The following is an 18,194-nucleotide window of genomic DNA, read 5'->3' on the forward strand; positions in this document are numbered from 1 at the left end:
GTAAACAATATGCGTGTAAACAATTAGTGTGATAAAATCGCTTACTAACATTTTCTGTGTGAAGTTGTAGCCAATTTTACAGCTTCGTGACATGACAATGTAATGTCAACAAACCCTAAAAAGACTGCAAAAACTATGATATAAACATCTTTACAGCTCAGACAACACATGAGTTTTAACAGAAGAATTAATGTAAGTGCTATTATAAAATTATAAGCTACACATTTCTGCCTTTAAACCCTCAAAAAATTGGCCCTGTTTATTTCCATTGTAAGTGTCTCACTGTAACCTCAATTTTTGCTTTAAAAAAAAAAAAGGACGGACGATTAAAAATGTATTTTTGTTGTAATCATTAATATGCCACAAAAGCTGCCGACTGACCTTAACTTGTATTGAACCCGGAATATTTCTTTAATTAAAAGTGAAAAGTTTAAACTTTTTTCTTTTTTCACATGGTACCAATACAATTTTTATTTGGACATAAATGATGATATTATCATGGTATTCTTTGAAGTATCTTGGAGTAAGGTAAATACCATGGTACATTAATGTCAAAATCATTCAGTAAGTGATATCAAAGTACTATTAGTGGGCCTAGCATCTGATAACATCACTGTTCCATGATGACCGCCAGTATTTTTGTTTGATTTACATTTTCATATACATTTACATACAGTATGCCTATATGCCAGAATGGTGGCTGATCTCTACTGATCATTTGTAGATCATAGTGTGGGTTTTTTATACCACGTGAGGGCGTACCTCCACTCAACACAGCTTTTGTGTATCTTGTCATGTTGGCTGCTATGTAGCTCTAGGGAAGTGGGCGTCTGCATCCTCAACTATCTCGGCGACTGGCTAATCCTAGCTCACTCCCGGGACATGTTGTCTTGGAACGGCCTGCCATTGCATTGGCATGTCAACTGCCTCAAGTTGCTGGCAGTACTACTTGCCCTGAGGAGGCTATTGCCGTTGATCCGGGGCAAGCATGTGTTGATTCGGATGGACAACACAGCGACGATTGTGTACATCAGCCGCCAAGGCAACCTACACTGTCGAATGTCACAACCCGTCGTCTCCTACTTTGGAGTCCGCAGTGGCTCAAGTCGGAGACTCCACCCTGAGGTGGTCCAGCTGATCTGGAGTCGATTCGGCCAAGCACAGATAGACCTGTTTGATTCCCCAGAATCCTCCCACTGCCCACTTTGGTACTCTCTGACCGAGGCTCCCCTCGGCACAGATGCCCTGGCACACAGTTGCACAAGTATGCGTTCCCCCCAGTGAGCCTACTTGCACAGGCGTTGTGCAAGATCAGGGAGGACGAGGAGCAGATCCTCTTAGTGGCCCCTTATTGGCCCTCCCGGATTTGGATCTCGGACCTTATGCACCTCGCGACAGCCCCCCCCTGGCAAATTCCCCTGAGGAAGGACCTTCGGATCAGCTGGCCGTGGTGTATCGCTTGTGCATAGGGCCTTTCCCTTCCTTTGAGGCGAAGACGTGCACTCTTTCACCAGTTGCGTTCGCAAGAAGTGTGAACCCTGGACGTTCTTCCTCCCTAGCCTAGCGGCCGACGAATCTTTGGAGAGGCTCGCCGCCGCCCCAGTACGGGCGTCACCCAGGCCCCCGTACTGAGGTAAGTGCTCCACATGTGCTGGTTGCCCCCTAGGCAACCCCGTGTGGCATACAAATTCCACACACCAATTTTCATTGGCCTTTTCTCAAGATCAGAGATGTCTGGGCTCCCAAGAAGCGACGCCTAGTGTCAACTCATCGACACAACGTTTCGTTCCCTCCATCAGGGATCGGAGGTTACATCAGTAACCGAGACGATTACACTAAAATAATATTTATTTTGTCACGGTTTATACATCTAATCCACTGTTGTGGTCTTTGAAGCTGCAGGTTTCTATGGTCGAAATGATGAATTCAATTAGGGTTATCTGTATTTTTGGTCTTGTTTTGTCTCTTTAAATTCAAAATTATGAATATATTTAACTGGTTTCTGTTTTTATTTTGGTGATCGAAATTATAAATGCGATCAAGGTCAATTATATATGTAAATTTTTTTGTCTATTTAAATTCTAAACTAAGAATATATTTTCCTGGATTGTTTTATTTTTAATAAAATTATTAAGCATTGAACACAAAATTGTAAACAACAAAACAAGTACAATGCACTTTTTTATCAGATAAAGATAAAAAAAAAAAATGGATTCTGTTTGTTGTTTTGAATGCCAACGAAAATTTTACAATTTCCGCCCCGCATTAAATTTAGGATGTGACGTCACATACGTGCCCTCACAAGTATGGCCGCCTACAGGAGTGCTGGGGTTGGAAGGACTTTAGCGGCTCTTTTAACAAAGTCGTAAGTCGTCACTGTATGATACCGCTTATTTTTGAATTATTTGGGAACTAGAAGTATTATATTACATTTTTATTAGAGTGGGGTGACGCCCTGCCTTGCACTTTTTAAGAGTTTTGAAACACTTTACAGTGTCACTGACAAGGTCCTGCATCTGCGTACATAAAACATCATCACTACTATGTTCTACACTTTTGAAAATATGGTTTTAATTTCCTAGACTGTCATTTAGCATAGTCGCTGCAAAAGCCAGTTACTGTAAAAGTATTCCCACAACAATTAACGATGGTAACTATAGTTTCCAAATTTCCACCATAATAACATTGCTGTTATAGTTACGTTTGTAAAATCATAATAAATTAATACAGGGTCTAATTTAAATAGTGTTAGAACCTTTCTGACATATTTTAGATTTGTCACTTTCCAAGACATTTCTGGGTAATACCAAGTTACCGCAGTGTAGTAACAATAATCATGGTAATTGTTGATGTATATCAGTCTATGTGATTTTGATACTGATTTATCCTCTGTAAGACTAAGACCTATCAAGAAAATTGGCCATTGTGTAAACCTGTACATTTGCAGATGAATTTCAATACTTATTTTATTAATTTGATTATTTGTTGTGCTCAAAGGCATCCTGTATGCAGTTATCATGGAACAGGGCTCAGCAGACCTCCCCTTAACTCAGTCGGCAGGACTGCTTTGCCACAGCAAGCAACCACTATGTTTAGTAAGTATTACAATCAAACCAGCTTCATGTTAAAGTGTTTAATATTCTCATAATGTCTTTCCCATCTCTCATCTCATCAAGTCAGAAGCATGTTTATTCAGACTCAAGACACTCCAAACCCAAATAGTCTGAAGTTTCTCCCTGGTCGCATAGTGTTGGAATCGGGGACCATGGACTTTGCTGGACCCAGAGATGCTTATTGTTCACCTTTGGCAAGGTAGAGTCTTTGTTTACACCCAGATTAAACACTTTTTTTATCTTTTAATTGTTTATGTTAAAAAAATGTATTGGCAAAGCACATTGTGAATTGAAGATGACGTAATAGGCTATTACCTTTAATGTAAAATAAGTTGAAGTAGTTCTCTCTACTATTGAGAAAGCAAAAATAAGTTTAAATTTAAACAGTTTAAAGCTGCTGTTAGCATTTCCTGCATCACAAGTGCCACCAGAATTGCAAAAATAACTAGATATTTATATTTTCTGAAGAAATTATGAGTGGTCTGTGTGTAAAATGCTAGAGTGTTGTTGGTTGGTTGCTATGTGGTTGCTAGGAGGTTTCATCATGTTGCTATGTAGTTGCTAGGGTTGTCTAGGTAGTTGCTTAGTTGGGATGGGCATTATTGAGTAATGTTGTAGTCTAGTATACTAACCCACAAAAATATGATTAATTGATTACTTGTAAGTTAAAAATAACAATTATGACATGATGTATGACAAATGTAAATTTAGTTTTATTTACAGAAGTTACTAAGAACGGTTTAAAAATAAGCTAACTTCAGCATACGATGCTTTTGGGGAAAAATGAACAATATGCATTTAAATGTCAAATGTGTAAAGGAAAGTCAATTTGCTATATTCGAATGGTGTATTTAATGGTCCACTAGCTGGTGCACAACGAGTACTCAATTAATCGATTACTTGTGCGCTTTTCTATTGCATACTGGCACTCAAACAGCTCTGCCTGAATAGTCCCACCTCAAACACGCCATTGGTTGAGGTTAGCAGAGAGCCACCTCCCAGTTTTTATTTAGTTTAGTTTTTGATTAGCTAACACGCTGCACTCCGATTCCTTTTTGTTGTTTATAGATCCTAGAGTTCTCACAGAATCAAGTGTGGTTTCTTAAGACACCAATTTGAGTGTTGCCTGTAAGGCTGTCAAATTAAAATAAAAAATGTAATTATTCGTTAATTATTTATTTAAGATAAAAATGCACATTCTTATTTTGGAAGTGTGACAAGCACTGATGACAGCTTACGTTCTCGGAGCAAAAACAGATGCAGTGCAGCGAATAAAAAAAAAACGCGGGTTTCTCGAGATGCATTTTAAAAGTTGAATTTACCTTTAAATTAACACAGCATCTAATAAATTGCATTGTTACTGCATGAGACGCTGAATAAATATGATGCAACGGTCAAAGACATCCGTCTAGTGCATGCTTAGATAAAAAAAAGATGGACGCGTTCGGAGTGAACGGCCCCCATAGGAGGAAGTCTTTGGCGGTTGTGTCATGACTATGCCTTGCTCTCTTATCAGCGTCTCACTGCATGAACTTTCGGTACGTACATACAACTGTATTTAATTAAAACACTGTGGTACCACCAGTATTATGAAGCTTGAGTTTGTGGTAGTATTATGGCACCGGTATAGGCTACTGTGCAACACCAAGATAACATATAACTGTCTATTCTACATGAAGCGCTAATTTTGTCTTTTAAATTTTTTACTTAATATTTTAGAATATGAGCTGGCGAAATTGCTTGACCTTATCCTTTTACACACATTTATAACAAGCAAATTTTCTTTGCAGTAAAAAAAATCGCTACAACACCGCTGAGTGGTTTATATTGATTTGTTGCATCCTCTAGTGTACGTAGGAGACAATCTTGATTAAAAAAAAATCACATTTCAGTGAAAATTTTGAATTTTGTTTCTCAGCCCTGTTGACCGCAGGTAGCAGGGACATTTTATGTGTGGTATTCAAAAAAACATTTTAAAATCCAGAATCCCTTTTATGTGATTGTACCGTGAAGTTTAATGACAGAAGTTCATTGCAGAATGTTAAGTGTGAGTGATACTTTTTCTATTCTTCAGGCATTTGTTCAGAATTGATGGAGTTAAGAGTGTTTTCCTGGGCCCTGACTTCATAACCATTACCAAGGTAAAAATACAAAAAATCACTGTGTTTATAACTGTGTGATTTATTTATGTATTTTGTAACCATTAGTGGGAGAGTGATGTGGAAATGTTTCAGTATTACTGTGCCACTCTTTAATCTGGCAAACTGTGCATAATTGTTTCACATGGTGGCAACATGAATTTGTATACAAATCTGTATCATACATGTTGGTAAATTGCCAATGTATAATAACACTGTGTAAGTGAATTGGCAAAGAATGATAATACTTGAGTCATGAATTATAAAATGAGTCAGATGCTTTGGGATAAAATGTGCCAGTTGCCCAACTTACAGTATAGTGATTGTAAGCTTTGCCTCCAAATGCAGGTAATACTATTACAAAGTCTGGTTTTATAACTAAATGTTGTGTTTTACTACATTCAAATATATTGAATATTTTTTTTTCCTGGCTTGTTTTTGAAAATGCAAATAATGTGCAGCAAAATAACACTTTGGAATGTGATTGAGCATTAGTGAATTGTGCATTAGGGATTTTTCTTAACTCATGTGGGTTCAAATATTTATTTGAATGTAAATCCTGAAATAGCTTACTCCTAAATAAACTTAGGGGTCTTTTGAAAACTTTTCATTAAGTATTAAGTACTTGATGATAAGTATTTCTATGGCCCTAGTTTCAGTTGAAAGCAGACATCCTGAAATATAATTGGATGCAGCATATTTTTCCTTGCCTAGAGGATAGCTTAAGTAAAATGTGACACAGCTTACCCCAGTCTCCCCTATTAATTTAGGCTAATGGAGACACGGAGTGGAAGGTGATCAAACCAGACGTCTTTGCCACCATTATGGACTTCTTCACCTCTGGGCTCCCTGTTGTCAATGAGGCAGATGCTCCACGTGCAGACACGGGTTAAACATTATTTTCTCTCTCATTCTTGTTTTGAAATCATCCTTTAAAGGATTAGTTCTCCCAAAAATGAAGATTCAATCACTGTTTTCTAACCCCTGTGTTGTTATACCCCTAAATTAATTGCTTTATTTTTCTTAACACAAGTGGAGAAATTGTTAAAAAAAAAGGTTGTGCTCAGTGATGTCATACAATGGCAGTTTATGGTGACCACCTCTTCATGCTTCAAAAGGACAAAAAGTATAATTCAGAAGTCTAATAAATTATTCCATGACACTCATGATTGTTATTTTACATTTATTTACATTTATGCATTTGGCAGACGCTTTTATCCAAAGCGACTTACAGTGCACTTATTACAGGGACAATCCCCCCGGAGCAACCTGGAGTTAAGTGCCTTGCTCAAGGGCCCAACAGTGGCATCTTGGTGGTGCTGGGGCTTGAACCCCCGACCTTCTGGTCAGTAACCCTGAGCCTCAACCACTGAGCCACCACTGCCCCCCGTTATGAAAGCATACGATAAGGTTTGGTGAGAAACAAACTGAAATCTAATGTATTATATAGTGAAAATGTTCACTGATCATTGATCTCCTGTGTGTGTTCATGATAGGTTACGAGAGCAACACGCAGCCCCCTCGTGACATTTGGGGTATTCAAGCGAAAACTTGTTTATCTAAAAACCGGTCCTCCACAGCGAATGCGACTAAAGAACACAACACAGCTGCACAAAACAGAGAACAGAACTTTCTGAACATGTCTAAAGAGTTTGTAGTAGAAGAATTGATGCACTTCTATGCCCAGCCTTATTTGTTTTTTAAATGGAGTGCTCTGAAATCAAACAGAAACACAGAGGAGGCTACAGACCACAGTCAAACCATGTCCTAACCTAATTTTCGATTTGCGTGGGTAACTCTGTCCACTGTGAACTAGCACTGGTCCAAAAAAAAAGAAAATAAGGCTGGGCATAGAAATGCATTAATTGTTCAACTACAAACTCTTCAGACATGTATCGTAAATTCTGTTCTCTGTTTTGTGTGCATCTTTGTTGGGTTATGTTGTTACTATCGCTGTAGAGGAAATGTTTTAGCTTTAATGCTCCAATGTTACGAGGGGGCTGTGTGAACTGTTGTTCTCCTGCCCTATCATGAACCCGCTCAGGAGATCAACTGTCAGTGAACATTTTCACTAAATAATATGGTAGATTTCGTTTCGTTTCTCACCAAACATTATTGTATGCTTTCATAACAATCATGAGTCTCTTGGAATAATGTATTAGATGACTTCTGAATTATACTTATGTGTTCTTTTGAAGCATGAAGAGGTGGTCACCATAAGCTGCCATTGTATGACATCACTGAGCACAATTTCTCCCTTTGTGACAAGAAAAGAAAAAAGTCATATAGGGTTATAACAACACAGGAGTGAGTAAACAATGACTGGATCTTAATTTTTGGGTGAACTAATCCTTTAACACAAGCTTGTTTAACATCTTGTATATGTAAAAATTCTGCAGCTCCTTCGGAGGATGATGACGAGGTGGTTGCCATGATTAAGGAATTATTGGACACACGCATAAGGTACGACACAAATCTCAATACTTATGTGTGAACTGGTTTGATTGGAGCGATGGAGGAGTCAGGAGACAACGAGGCAGGTTCAAGATCAGACCTTTTATTAATTGTGCTTTTCTCACACACAGAATCGACGGTGACCGTCGATAACAATTAAACCTCTCACAAAGGTGTATATATATATATATCTATTTGAGCACTCTAGAGACGCACTCTCCCGTCTGTCGTGCTTTCTGGAAACTCTCTCTCTCTCTCTCTCTCGCTCTCTCTCTCTCTCTCTCTCTCGACACTTGGCGTTCCTTAAATGTCTCTCTCCGTATCACTATAATAAGACACAGGTGTTAGAGGTAATTACAAACCAGGTGACAAACCTTACCGCTCTCTCTCCCGCAGACCGACACACGACCACGCCCCCCATGCCACATTATGTTATTATTTGGGCTGTTAATCGATTTCAATTGTAAATCAAACTCCGACATACAGATTAATTAATTGAACTAATCGCAATAAATGCTATATATCAATATTTGCTGAGAAAGGCCCCCAAATGAAGATAATCCAATATAATTAATCAGCATAATAATTCAAAAAAGTATGAATATAATATACAGTATTTATAATAAATATTTTCAGATATAATAAATAGATTCTGATTGAAATATGTTGCATTATTGTGGCAGATTGATTAGTCAACACGAAAAGTGGCTTTAAAAGTCAATATATTGTTTGTTTTATTCCCATATCTTTGACAGTAATCCATATTTGCAATTAAATTGGTTAATCTGTCCTGTTCTCGCTAGATATGTTCTTGCGTTTCGTCTGCGCTAATTTTAATTGTCAGTCTATATATTTATATGTGCGTCAGACACTGTTTTTACATCATAAATGCTGCATTTTTTGGATGCTCTGTCAAGTTAAAAGTAGTTGAAACTTTAAAATTCATGTCTAGAGATCCCTGCATTCTATCCAGCTGCCAAGAATGCGTCCTGTGTGAGCGGCTCTCATTCTGTGTCTGCACACCGACTGCCTGCTACTGACACGGCCCGTAAAAACACAAAGTTACACGTATTGCGTTAAATTGACAGCCCTAGATGTTAAATTCAACGTGGCCATGTTTTGGGCTCTGTTCCGAAACCTAGTCAGCTCCCTCGCTGCCTACTCCAAATACAAATATTATTTTAAAAAGAGGATATCTGGTGCAGATACAAAGTTTTATTTCAGGCTGCGCGTGCTTCTTACCTCTCTCAATCACGACACGACGGAAAATGTCCTCTCGCTAGACAAGCAAACTCTGCATAGTTCGGTGGTGGTGGTGCGTTTGAAAGTCCCTATGGATCTTTTCACAATTTAGTCTTCTTTAAATCTGTGCCTGGTTGTACATTATCTTTCTGCTGTGCAGGCTTTTTCAAGTGCAAGATAGCCTCCTCAGGTGAGTCAAGTACCGTCTTTCACCGGACTGTGTCGACGTGTTCATTTTGTTCATCTAAAAATATATGCTTAGTATAAATGTAAGTAGCCTAGAAAACGAGGTGCCGACTGCTTTCTATCCTATGACTAAAGTTTTTTTTGTTTGTTTGTTTTATATCGTAACTGTTATTGGTTAACGTTCTTAACCGAACAGCTGTCATATTATAGCAATTGCTAATGCACGACTGCACATTATGAAATATGTGTGTGACGAGGAGGAGGGCGGGGCCAGGCCATGAATGCGTACGGCCGGCCCCTAACTGGGCTAATCAGCCTAGGAGAGGGCCGAGATAAGGCCGAGCCAGATGCGGCAGTTCGGGAGGGATAGTGCAACACGCAGGTGCTGTGTTTGTTTATGTCTTTAAGTTTTCATTAAAATATTACTTTGATGATTTGTCTGGTTCCCGTCTCCTCCTTGCCCATCTCTATACTGTTACAACATGCAACATTTCAGCGCAATTTTTTTATCTCATAGATTTGGCTTAGCCTACCTGTTCATTATTTTCAACAATGTCCTGACTGTCTTAATATGTTAAGTAACTTTTACGAGGTGAATTCCGTTTAGAACAGGCTGGGTTGCTCTATTGGTCCTGCACTATTCATTCAATTGTTTTCAATAAATATACCTGTTAAATATTCATTAATGTTGATTCAGTGAATGTGTGTCATGTTTTATATTTAATGTACAATGATCAAGGCAAGCCCGTCGCAGATAAATGCCCCTTTTCAGAATAATTTAGCTTCGGATTTGGAATAGATAAAATATTTTAAATGGGTCGCAAAAACAAAATCTTTTTTTTTACAGTTTTTTGAAGGTTGGCTTCTTTGTAGACTAGTCGACTTCAGTGAAATTAGACAGCATATCCCTAATTTATGTCACTATCATGTTACCCTCATGTTGTTCCAAATTTAAATTACTTTCTTTCAGGGAACATAAAATGAGAAATATATGAAGAATTTGTCCAAAAAGACAAAATCACCTTAAAAGAATCATAAAAGTGGTCCATACGACTCTGCTGCACAACATTCCAAGTCTTCTGAAGCCATACAGTAGCACTGTGTCAGAAACATACAGAAATTAAGTTATTTACTGAATATCTTGACACCCACCCAAGCTCTTCTTGGCACATTCAGGAGAGGTCATGAGAAAACTATTAACCCTTTAACCTCGTTTTTGGTTTGCCAGATTAAATGGAATAATCGAATGATCGGATGATACACGGACCGATTAATAATTTTGCACTGCACATATTTTTGTAATCTGTAAAAACATCAAACTGATCAAATACTTATGTGTCATTTGACATTGGACAGCTCTCAAAGAGTGCAATGCAATCAGCCTTTTACTCACAGACAAAAATATAGCGAGTAGTAGCTAAGTATTTGTCTTTGACATACATGTTACAGGAAAACAGGTGTTGCTTATAAGCTGCGTTTTTGCTAAATAAAAATAAAAATAAACGGAACATAAAATATCACTTAACATTACTTGGAGGAGGGGAATCCTATTAAAACGAGCCCAAACACAACATAATCGGTTGCATAGATCATTAGATAATCCACATAAAGCACAATATACACACAGCACATAATGTGCTATCTGGCTAAAAACACGTTAGCTTGCCTGGATAGATGACTTCATTGGAATGGAATGCCAAACCAATCATATTAGGATTCAGATCGCTGCAACCAGAGGTGGAAGTCATCCAAATATGGGCAGAGAAGATCATTCACTCTAATTTACAAATAGTCAAACTCCCACTTAGACCCACTTAGGGAAAAGTTTAATGTTTCTTGAATTAGTGCTATTTTAGTGCATTTCTGTCTTTATACTGTCGAAGGCTTTGTTTTGAAAATGTTAATAAAGCATTATATTGTTACATATTGTTTTCTTTCCTAAGAGGGAAATAAATGCATTTTGAAAGATTTTCAGATTTCGGCACTTTCAAAATCTGTGATTAACTACAAAAAATCATGCGACTGATCGCGATTTGAAAATTTAAATTGACAGGCAGCACTACCGGTACTTGATACTCATGCCTGCATGCTTTGGAGAAAGAGCATACCTTTTATAGTTTAATTAGTTCTTATTTTTTTTGGAGAGGCTTTGAGATACTTGGATAAATAATTGTTGTAATACTTTTAACGATTGCTTTGTCCTATCAACACAAATTTGTGCTCCGTTACAGGTGACATGATTGGAACCAAACAAAAGTCGTTTTTTGGATCCACCTTATTCACACCCTGTTTCTTAGGCATAGAGTCTATATCATCTATATCATAAGTTTTCTTTAAAATGGTACCAAACAATTGACCCTCTTTGGGTTTTTTGCAGCATTATAAGCCTTTAATTTTGGGCATGCCACTGAAACAGGAAATCTTTAAAAACACCTTCCAAGCTTTAAGGGTTAATGTCCGATTTGTGAATGAGTTGGATCTTTTCAACGATTCGGATGATCCTGTTCACAACACCAGTCTGAATGATTTATTTGTAAATCGGACTGATCCGATTCTTAGATTTGGTTACAGTGGTTAACAGCTCACTGTAAGGGAAGATTATCAGTGTAACTATTAAAGTCATATAAGTTTGGAACAATGTGACATGAGGGTGAGTAAATGATAAAGAGGGCCTACATATGCAGCTCAGTGGGTTTTGGAACATGATTTGACTTAAGAAGAGCTGCAACTTTCCTGTATTTTCCTCTCATCTGTCAGGCCCACAGTCCAGGAGGATGGTGGTGATGTGCTGTATCAGGGTTTCGAGGATGGTATTGTGAAGCTGAAGCTCCAGGGTTCCTGCACTAGCTGTCCCAGCTCCATCATCACACTGAAGAGCGGCATTCAGAACATGCTGCAGTTCTATGTTCCCGAGGTGGAAGGAGTTGAGCAGGTGAGACAGAGTGGTGTAACGCAAGTTTTTGAGGCCCTGCACGCTGGTGTTACACGGGGCCCACACTAGAGATGAAAGATGACCCAAGGTCTATCCTCACCAAATTTACAACAATTCTCTAAAATCAATAACATTTGCATACTGCACAATGTATGAACAGTAAATAAATATCTTAATAACATTTTAATATGTGATGTTATACAGTGTTTCTCAGCCAATCTCCTGTCTCTTTAATCCTTTAGGTGAAGGATAAGGATGTGGATGTAGAAAAGGAAGTCCAGGCATGAGTTCAGCTAGGATGTGTCAGGGCTGTGGACTACATTCATTCTTACTTCATTACCCAACAGCCTCCTCTCCCTTCACTGTCCAGTCATGTAGAAGGTGACTTGAGTTTGGTAGAGGCTGCTCAGTCACACAGCTGTAAGGAAATCTGTGTGTCCTTGTGGTCTTTTAACAATATTTAGCTACATTAATATTATGGCTCCAAGCATGCAGCAAAATGTTTTTTTTGCCCAACAGTTTTGGATCAGCAATGATTGGTCTGGGCTGTGACAGGTTTTTTTTTTTTTTAACATAATATTTTAAATATTGGTATTAGTTTTGTCACTCAGTGCAACATTTAAGGCTCTCAAAACAAATAGGAGACTAATCTGTATATGTGAATAAATGAAATACAATAGGCTTTTCCCTGACAGATAAATATTGTTATGGGAATCTACTTGTTTCATGATTAATGGATTCTCAGGAGAAGAAATGTACACACTTACCAAAATGCTTGAAGTTGTAGAGAAAATATTTGGTTGTGTTTGTTATAATAGTTTTTGCACGGTATAATTGCAATTAAACAAAACGCACAAATACTGCCAGGATTATATTTTGTTTTGTATTGTTTGTATTTCTTCTTTTATTGTATAAATCCTGATTGTATTTTAGGTCATTCTTCAATTTCAGTGAGATTTCTATCATATATTAATTATAATAATTATACATTAAACACACCATATTATCACTCGTAATCTTATTACACAATTCATGAAAGGTTATACAAAAGTTTTACAATATTTTGAAATTACCATTAGCTGACACTTAATTAAGGGTAATAGAATGAATCAGCAAAAACTATGTTAACATTGATTGTAGTGTCACTAAACTCTACTATGGTATTCATTAATTTTTGACCGAAAGATATTTTTCTCATTTAATAAAAATTGTTTCCTTTATCTAAGCAGTACAAGACTTGGTGACTTTTCCTCCATGTGCCATCTGAACATACAAAAAAAACGAATTGGACTTGATTCGATAAGTCTAAGTGTTCGTAAAAACCCACTTGGTATTTGCGGGCAAAATTGACCGAATATTGAAAATGAATGGAAAAGACCAAAAAACAGCATTCTTTTTTTCTTTTCATCTGTCAAATTCAATAAATCAGACACAATGCCGGAAAAAAAACTGACCAAAACTACAGGGTAAGACTCTTAAACATTCTCAGGGCAACACACACAAATTAACTGGTGAGACTATAACCTATATAAAATAACATATAGATAAAGTCATCTGTTGTTTTCCAGTGGATGACAGCAGTCTGACACACACACACACTTTTGCAAAAATAAAGTTTGAAATTGCAAAATGTTTACTCTGATTCTTCCGTTTTATACTCTAATTTAATTTTCTGAAAAAAAAAAAAAATGTTCAGTACATTTTCTTGACATTATTATGCATTTACTTTGTATATTAAATTGTTATGTTTGAAATAAATTATTGGTTGTACAATGCTTATTCTGTGTCTTTGTAACACCATGGTCAGGTTTGATTGCAAGCATAATGAAAAAAATTGAAAAACTGACACTTTTTCACAAATTATAGTTTGATAATGCCTAAATATATATCCAAATGCAAATATTGTGATAAAATATACATTTAGGTTACAACAAATATTTATATTTTGTTCACCAGATGGCCTCCAATTTGTCACATTCTCGTATTTTCTTCATGTTTCAACTTATAGAATTGTAGGTTCTGAATTTTAATTGTATTTTTTATTTCTGTAAATTAATATTCAAAGTTTTAATGTTAAATAATGTTAAAATAATAATGTTAGTAAAATCAAAATACCATAAAATCCCAAAAGAAATGCATAATCTTATTGTTTTCACTTCAGGGAAGAAGAAATGGTATCATTATCATCTTCAAAAAATGGATTACACATCTGAACCTTCCGGTCAAAAATGACCACGAATACCAAATGGAAGTGCCATTTTTCAATACCATAGCAGGATTAATCGTCAATATTTTCAAAGACATTTTGAGTAACAATATATAATAAGTGGCATAACAGGGACCTGAGAATTCAAAATCTCACTTCAAAATTTTTCTCAAAAAAGTATTTTTGGTTTTGCTCTCTTCTCTCCACAGATGACATTTAACCTGTAGAATAAGGTTAAAATGGAGTGTGTTTTTCATAACAGTTATTTCGGTGTAGCAATTTATATTGCAGTAACATCACTAAATATTAATGTTTTATTTAATATTTTAATTAAGTAGAAATTATTATTTATTAATTATTAAAACAATTTAATTGTTTTATAATATGTTTTTTATCAAATGGAAAACTATTGTACCTAAAAATAAAGCTTTAGTCTTTAACTGTAGTACAGAAGCTCATGGAGGCATGCAAATACTTGTTTTGTCAAAACTTTTTGCTCACAGTCTAGACATAACAATTGTTGTGTTCTCAAAATATTGAAAACCTTTTTCAAGTCATCATATTTTTTTATTTATTTAGCGCTTTTCACAAAACACATTAAAGCACCTTTACAGAAAAGTATGCTGTAATGTCTGTAATGTCCTCATTGAGCAGTTTGAAAATCATATATTTTTAAATTATTTGTCTTTAGGCCCCCAGTGAGCAAGCCAAAGGTGACCAAAGGAACCAAAAACTCCATAAGATGTTAGTTAATGGAGGAAAACAATAAACATGGGGAGAAACAGGCTCAGCTGGGAATGAATATAATGCCAATATTAGTAAGCTATGTGTAAAACAAGTCATGTATTATTTGAGGAAACTGAGTAGATGTTGGTGAGCAATGCTTAAAACTAAAGGATATTGATAGAATTTGAATATGAATGATTTAGTGTCTTTGAAGTCCATCCCAAATGTGGAGGTGCACATAGATCCAGCGTCCCTTTTTATTTGGCTGATGAAGGCTTTTGCTGGCATTCATTTATTGTCTTTGGATTCCATTTGAAGAGAGTGCATTCCATCCTATGACCAAAATTTTGCAAGCAGAGGTTAGGGAGGTGTGCCTCATAGTCTGTCTGGAAGCTTCTGGGAGTTTATTCCCAGTGAAGTCCATCCTAAATCCGGGATGCAGGCAGGGGCCAGTGAAGTATCTCATGCTGTATGGTTGGAGTTGGCAGCAGTTCTGAAGTCCATCATAATAGATTGAAGTGATGCAGACACAGATTATCGAAGTGCCCCTTGCTGTCAGGATGGCACAGGCTGCAGTTAGTAATCATTACTCAGAGACACATAGCGGTGGGCTGAACCAGAGCTGGACATGACAGGCTCTGGTAACCTCAATATATGTATCCCGCAGATAAGACAGATAAACAAATAGAATAATATTAGTGTAGATCCCATTCACTTAAGGTTAAAGCTGAGTCATAGAATATGAGAAGAGTTTCCGGTTCTGGCAGACATGACTAATGCAGCATAACTATGAGTTGGTGGATAAATTAGGCCTATGCTTGGCTGAATAGATGAGTCTTTAGCATAGACCAGTGGTTCCCAAAATTTTTACAGTGGCATACCCCTCCAAACATTCAACATCCTTTTGTGTACACCCTCTTTAACGCATAGATTACATATGTCACGCTTTATGAAAAACTCTATGTGTAATGGAAATCATGAAGCAACCCTCATGCAAAGAAAATATATTTACTTATATATTAAGGCTCAATATATTAAATCATTTTCAGTATATTCATAATTATATAGAATAATATATTTAAATATATATAATTTATTAAAATATACTGATTAATACATAAGGATTTGCCACTTTTCATATATTGGGAAATATTTGACAATTTATTTTATCATTTAGTATAACGTCTGTCATTTTATATTCAATAATTCACTTCATAATATATAGATACTGTATGCATGTGATGAAAAATGGTAGTGTGTGCTCAAATATATTTTAACATATATGTTGTACATTTAGTCACATTTATATGGGAATGTGTATGAGAAATATATTCTATAATATATATCCATATGTATTAATTATATATATATATATATATATATATATATATATATATATATATATATATATATATATATTAATGAGTGAAAAATTTAAAAAAATCAAATGGTTGTAGATTTTGTCCAACAGTTTGAAATAATATGTGGAAAACAAATCTGTCACTGAATTTACATGAATGTCCTCATTTGTCTGAATCTGTCAAGAAATGGGGACATTTGTAGACATATTGGGAATATATTTTTGAGAAATTTAATGCTGCCTGTAAATCCATTCGTTAACTAATAAAAGAAAAATGAAAAAAAAAAAAAACAATTGTACAGTTTTTGTCTTGTTATTGCTATATATATATTTTTTTTTATCAATATACAGCCATACATGGTTCAAAAATACAAGCACCATATTCCCATATATGAAAATGTATAATTTAATATATCAAATTATATTTTCCAATATATTCACATATAAGGGAATACGCTTGATAAAAACAATAAGATTTTAAGAGTTCTATTTAGAGAAGATTGAAAATGGAACCATGGCAACTTTGGAATCTTGTGAATATAACTGTGACATACAGTCCATCACAGAGACTTTACTATGACATCATACCACCAGAGCCTATAGAAACCAGCTAAACTGCAGAAGTTTCATTTGCACTTGTACTTTTGGCTTTGACAAACTGAGCAGTTTACCAGTGGATTGGGTTGATGCGAGCAAGGTAAATACAATCATGTTGTTGACCTGCAGCTCACACAAGGGTCTTTTACAACTTAATGATTCTGAATATGTAATAGAAAGGGGGGCTTTAATATTAAATATATTTATATGTTTGAACATATTCATATATATATATATATATATAGAAAGAGCACAATGACCAAAAGACGGCAATAGTAGAGAAACTGTTTTACGGAGAATTTATAATCCAGATTATCTTTGTTAATAGGAATAAATTATTCTTAATTCTGTTTTTACCCATTACACTTTTCTTTACATTTCACAGATGTCAGCCTTTTGGGAGGAGTTCAGTAGTGATACTGAGCCACTAATTGAGATGGACTTGCAATATAAAGTCGGGAAGGTGAAAAAGTCACCGAAAGTGAGTCTACGAAGTGTCTCCAAGCCAACCCAAAAGGATGAGATCAGGCAGCGGCCTGACACGACAAAAAGAAGATTCAAGGAATACTTCCTAAAACCTCTAAAGGAAGCTGTGACAACTGTCGCGATGTTCTATCTGCACAATAACTGAAGCAAATAGCTTAAGAAAAAATAGAATATGTGAGAAAGAAAAAAACCTGTGCACACACAAAAAATTGCATGCAAAAGATATGTGCACAATAAATAATACATTTCTGTGCATGATAATAAAAAAGGTGAATGAGTCACCAGAAAATTTAACAGACATAGTCCTCATTGCTGCAATGTTTTTTAGAGAACATCTGTTTGGTGGGAACATTTTTCATTTTCTTTTCTTTGATTGTGAATAAATCATAATTCCTGTCTGAACATGAAAGGAAATTTTGCTTGCAATTATTGATTTTACAAAAATAGAATTGATTTAATATTTTCAGGTTCATGCTAAAACTTACTACTACTTAGTACTTCTAAATCTTTTCTGCTATATATATACTTTGAAAATCATTCACTCCCACCCACACCCAGTTGTGCATTGCCCTGGCATGGAAATTACACCTGGATTTAGCACTCTCATGAAAATTGGATAAAACACTATTGTTAATACAAATACCACAGTTAAACTACACTGTGAACTGCCTCTAGCATCGCATCCTGAATCAAAAAATGATGCTTCAATGTACCTTGGTTTCCTGGCCCACAAAATGTACAATATGGGTGTGGT

General features: G+C 36.0%; 1 protein-coding gene across 1 annotated transcript; it reads left to right on the plus strand.

The window, feature by feature from the left end:
- Window positions 1-2,305: 2,305 nt before the first annotated feature.
- LOC127620713 (NFU1 iron-sulfur cluster scaffold homolog, mitochondrial-like) lies at window positions 2,306-13,859 on the plus strand. The gene is made up of 8 exons (XM_052093911.1): window positions 2,306-2,365; window positions 2,998-3,095; window positions 3,177-3,312; window positions 5,188-5,254; window positions 6,022-6,139; window positions 7,651-7,714; window positions 11,891-12,065; window positions 12,308-13,859. Exons 1-8 carry the CDS (start codon window positions 2,307-2,309, stop codon window positions 12,350-12,352), a joined length of 762 nt encoding a protein of 253 aa, XP_051949871.1. The 5' UTR covers window position 2,306; the 3' UTR covers window positions 12,353-13,859.
- Window positions 13,860-18,194: the final 4,335 nt, after the last annotated feature.

The sequence above is a fragment of the Xyrauchen texanus genome, chromosome 27, assembly GCF_025860055.1.
Source record: "Xyrauchen texanus isolate HMW12.3.18 chromosome 27, RBS_HiC_50CHRs, whole genome shotgun sequence".
Lineage (NCBI taxonomy): Eukaryota > Metazoa > Chordata > Actinopteri > Cypriniformes > Catostomidae > Xyrauchen > Xyrauchen texanus.